The 5,167-nt window shown below is 49.7% G+C and overlaps 1 protein-coding gene across 1 annotated transcript; it reads right to left on the bottom strand.

The window, feature by feature from the left end:
* Positions 1-699: 699 nt before the first annotated feature.
* Positions 700-4,960, bottom strand: Pnrc1 (proline rich nuclear receptor coactivator 1). The gene is made up of 2 exons (XM_004667309.3): positions 4,338-4,960; positions 700-1,793 (listed from the first exon to the last, which is right to left on the bottom strand). The coding sequence occupies exons 1-2, from the start codon at positions 4,857-4,859 to the stop codon at positions 1,350-1,352; spliced, it is 966 nt and encodes a 321-aa protein (XP_004667366.2). The 5' UTR covers positions 4,860-4,960; the 3' UTR covers positions 700-1,349.
* Positions 4,961-5,167: the final 207 nt, after the last annotated feature.

Here is a 5,167-nt window from a genome sequence, read left to right as displayed (position 1 = left end):
ATGTTATAGCTACTGATTTTTTGCACTGGTACAGGCTCTTGTTGAAGGGTTGATGACTCTCCCTGAAAACCAGAGGAAACTAGAGGGTTACTGACTGAAAGACTAAAAGGCCTCAGAGAAAAATCAGAGGCAGCCATTCCAAGACTAGCATTCTCAGACTAGCTTGACAGTGCCCATAATTGATATACTTCCCTTAACTCAGAAGGCCTTAAAGGAACAGAAACCATCTTGGTTATCCTCCCTTAGACAATTCTTGCTAGGGGGAAAAAAATCCTGAGTATACCTAGTCCAGTGTTTCTTAGGATCCTCCTTATAAGCATGAACCCCAGCCTAACTCAGTCCTACAGCTTACATCCTGCAGGAATGCTGAGCCCCTCGTTGCTGTACTCCAATGAACAGCCTGCAGAGATGAACTCCGGTGTGTCTTTGCTTTTCTCCCTCACTTTCCTTACACTTGTTATGCCTTATAGCAATGGAAATGTTATGGGCTAGAGAGATGGCTCAGTGGTTAAGGTGCTTGCCTGTAAAGCCTATCAACCTTTCTCGGTACCCATGTAAAACCAGATGCACAAAGTGGTGAATTCATCTGGAGTTTGTAGTGGACACCCATTCTCATTCTCTTTCCTTGGAATTAAAAAAAAAATCTCATTCATTCTCCTTGCAAACACCCCTCCCTCCCCCAAAAAAAGTCAAAACTAGTTTAAAAGGGGAAGGCCAAATTATTATTACTTTAAATTTTGATTACAATCAATTTTGTTGGCATGAAAATTAAGAGGCATTTTAAATTCCAATCCCAGAAATACATTTGGTCAAAATGGGAGTATTTTCCAGTAATGACAGATTAGAAGGCAGACCGATTTGGAGAAACAGACATAGCCCATGTTTACAAGGATTATGGCAGATTGAAACACAGACAAACCCGTGTTTAAGACTGTGCCAGTTCAACCTCAGCAATGCATCAGTTAGCTGGTCACATTTACATCTGCATGTTCAGGTTTGACAGGTTTTTCTTGGAAAAAAAATTTTAAGTACCTGTGCAAAGCCTTTCATGTGCCATAGCACACTTAAAATTGCTCTACTCTATATATACAAAACACCCACCATGTTGGCAGGGTTAATACATACTTTCATAACAAAACTATAATGTACCTCTCAAGTATGAACAATATACACATAATACATGGTATACAGTATTTACAAAATACAAAATATAATACAAGCTGTTTGTATGTAACTCATTTTTTACACTTGTATGCTGCAACAAGGCAATTTTCCATTTCTGTATGAATTTTCTTTCAAGGTTCAAGGTTTTGGGATAAATGATGTTTTACATACACAATGATCTGAAACTAAGTTTGAACTTTGAGGAGAGTTTTCAAGTGTACTGCCATGAGCTCCTTATTTTGGTTAGAATTTTCAACAGTGCTTCCCATCCAGTGACTAGGAGGCTTTGGAAGGACACTAGGAGAAGGTGGATCACTAAACTTTGCCCCAGCATAATTTTCCTTTTGGCTCACTTCAGTTAGAAATGCAGATTTCTTCAAATGAATATTTTTGATGTTCTCAGTATTTTTAAAAGGCTTTTTTTCCTGCTTCTGAATTCTATCAGACGAAACAGAATCCTGCCAAAAGTAGTTTTCATTCCTTCTTGCAGGGAAGATCTTGGTAAGTGGCAGGTTGTATTTGCTTTTCTGTCTGCTTATCTTTGGTTGTTCGCACAAGTGTATCCCATGCACAAGCTGGGTGTGGGGAAGGGCAATTTTCTCTGATTTTCCCATCTTTGATTTAAAAACCTACAAAGATAAGGAACACAACAGTAAATACTATTTCAAGAAATCCATTTATAAACCTCACATCATATATTCTACATTTTCTCTTTAATTCCCCCAGTGGGTTTGTCACTGAAAAAGGGTAATTACTGCTGTACAAAAGGGGATGCAGTCCTAAAATGTCAAACCCCCAAGTAATCTCAAGTTCATTTTTGTACAACTGTAGACAAAATAAGTCACACAGAGGGTGGTGGCCATGCCTTTAATTCCATCACTTGGGAGGCAGATGTAGAATAACCATGAGTTTGAGGCCAGCCTAAGACTACATAGTACATAGCTAGCCTGGGCTAGAGCCAGATCCTACCTCAAAAAATACCTCTCCTCTAAATGAGTGTACCAATGAGGGGAGGGTAGTTCCTGTCTGTCCGTTCTTTCAGATTCAACAACATCAATTAAGTTCCAAATAATGGGAAGGAAGCAGACTCACATAAGCTAGCTTGAGATACACTGAGTTCTAAACCAGCCTGGGCTACAGTTAATCTACTTACAAAAAAGAAAGAAATCAGGCCGGGTGTGGTGGCACACATCTTTCTTTAATCCCTGCAGTAGGGAAGACAGAGGTGGGAGGATCATTGTGAGTTCAAGGCTACCCTAAGAATACATAGTGAATTCCAGGTCAGCCTGAGCTAGAATGAGACCCTGCCTCAAAAAAGCCAAAAGCCAGGCAGCTAGGTAGTGCATACCTTCAGTCCCAGCACTCAGGAGGCAGAAGTAGGAGGATTGCTCTGAGTTGAAGGCCAGCCTGGAACTAGTGTGCCAGGTCAGCCTGAGCTAGTGACAACCTTACCTTGAAACACAAAAAAAAAACAGGGCTGGGGAGTTAGCTCATCAGTTAAAGGCACTTGCTTGCAAAGCCTGCTGGCCTGGGAGTTTGATTTACCAGTACCCACACAAAGGCCGATGCAGAGAAGTGGTACATGCCTCTGGAGTCTGTATGCAATGGCGAAAGATCCCAGTGCACACACTCACTCTCTCAAAGCTATTTATTCTGGGCATTGTGGTCCACGCCTTTAATCCCAGCAGTTGGGGGTAGGGCGGACCCTTACCCTGGCTTGTAATGGAAGAGGCTGAGGAAAGAACTCATGTGAATTCCTGTCTAGCTTGTGCTACAAGTGAGTTCCAAGCTAGCCCGAGCTAGTGAGAGCCTGTCTTCCCAGCTCCCTGACAAAAAGAGTAAATTGTGTAGGTGAATGGCTATTACCCCAGCAAGACCAGGAGTTCAACCCCAGCCTGGGTTACATGGTAGTCTCAATTCAGTAACAAATTATTTTGTGAAATTAAAAGAATAAGCAGGGGGTGGTGCCCATGCCTTTGATCCCAGCATTCAGGACACAGCAGTAGCAGGATCACCCTGAGTTCGAGGCTAGTCTGGAACTACATAGTAAATTTTAGGTCAGTATATGCTACAGTGAGATACTACCTGAGGCGAGGGGGGGGGGTGGGAGAAGAGAATAAAATGTTTACCTTTGTTATGATTACTTGCAATAGGAAGGGGCAGTAGAAAGGTGACAGAGTTATAAGAAGGTAATAAAAAATAATTAGGATCAAAATACATTATATACACGTGTAAAAAAATGTCAGTAAGGTGCATGCCCTGATGCCCAGCACTCAGGAGGCAGAGGCAGGAGGATGTTCTTGAGCAGAGACCAGCCTCCGACTACAGAATGAGTGTGCCAGGTCAGCATGGGTTAGAGACCCTACCTCGGGGTAAGAAAGAAAAAAATGTAAGAGTGAAAAAAAAAATTAAGTTCCTCTCAAAAATTAACAGTTCCTTTAATCACTTCTTCTATCACACTGCATTCTATCTAATCACAACGCCAGCTGATTCAATTGATAATGTATACATTCAGGTGGGAACTTCTTTCAAAAACTTGTACAGAGCACACACGCTGCTGGGTGTGGCAGGCCTGGTCTGTGGTCCCAGCCTAAGGGGATGGGGATGGAAATGGAGGTGGGGACGCGTAAGCGCAACAGCAGCTCGGGAGGAGTTTGGACTACTAGTCCAGACCCTGCGGGACCTATCTGATGACCAGCGTACGAAACCACGCCATGAGGCCAAGCACTGAAAACCTTCCTACCAACTCTTGAGTCCCGAGTCCGACCAGTGGTTAAGGCCCGCCCGCCAGAGTCCTACGATCAAGTCGCCCCGCCGTCAGAAACCTTTCGCGCGATCCGCCGACGAGGAGCCGACCACAATACCACGGAAGCCCACAAGCCAGCGGCCCCGAGCCGCCGCGCCGCCTTCATGAGCCGCGGGGCGCTGCGCACGTAGCGCGCGCTTACGTCAGCCCTCCGCGAGACGCCGCCGCCGGCCTTCTAAATCGGGCTGTTGCTGGGGCGCAGCCGCGGCTCCCATTGGCTGGTTGGCTGGAGCCAATGGCCGTGCAGCGCAGGCCTCTGGCCCCGGGTCGGGCCGGCTGGACCGAGTCGGCGTCACGGAAACTTCCCTCCCGAGTAAACAGCCGCCGCCCGCCCCACCCGCCCGCGCCAGGCCTCCGCGCCTCTTACCTCTTTTCGCAGCACGGGGTGACCTGGCGCCGCGGGCCCGGGGCTCGTCGTCTCTGGTGGGGTGGCGTGGGTCGGGGCTGAAGCGTGGGCCTGGCCCGAGGCCTCGGGCGCACCGGCCCGGCCCGAGGCCGCGCTCCAGCCGCCCTCCAGGCTCGGCCGGTGCTGTTGGTACTGGTGGAAGCGGCTGGGCAGCTGGCCCGCCGGGCTGGCCCGCACCTTCTTCTTACGCCGTTTCTTGGGCGCCGCTCGCGGGGTGCCTGCCGCCGCGGACAGGCCGCCGGGGGGCAGAGCGGCCGCGGTGCGAGGCTGGTGGGGCTTCAGGCAGGGGCCGTCTCCCCCGAGGAAGTGCGGGAGGAAGAGGGTCGAGGGCAGCGCGCGGGGATCCGGAACCCGCGGCAGAGGTGGCTGAGCCGGGGCCACCACGGGGAGGGTCCCAAGACAGCCGCGGGCGGAGAAGCCTAGCGCCGCGATGCGGCCACCCACAACCAGCGGCTCCCGCTGCGGGACCGAAACGACAGTCATGGCGCTGGCGAGCGAGTGGAGGAGCGGTGCTCACTCGGCAGCGGCGGCTGCGACTGTCGAGGAAGGCCGCGGGACGAGGACCATGACTAGGGCGAAGCAGCGCAGCAACAACCAGCCCCAGCCCGCTTTTTGAGTGTTGTTATCGGGAGCTCCGCCTCGGGCCCACCCGCCTTCCTCGGGGACCCAATCCGCGCGTGCCGAGTCTCGGAGGCTCCGCCCCTGCTCCGGTTGGGGACACAAACAAGCTGCAGCAGCAGGGCACAAAGGACGAGCACTGCGCAGGCGTTCGCCGCCGGCTCGTCTTCGGG

This window comes from Jaculus jaculus, chromosome 19, assembly GCF_020740685.1.
Source record: "Jaculus jaculus isolate mJacJac1 chromosome 19, mJacJac1.mat.Y.cur, whole genome shotgun sequence".
NCBI lineage: Eukaryota > Metazoa > Chordata > Mammalia > Rodentia > Dipodidae > Jaculus > Jaculus jaculus.
Note: the sequence above shows the minus strand (reverse complement) of the source record. Positions and strands in the feature narration are given on the sequence as shown.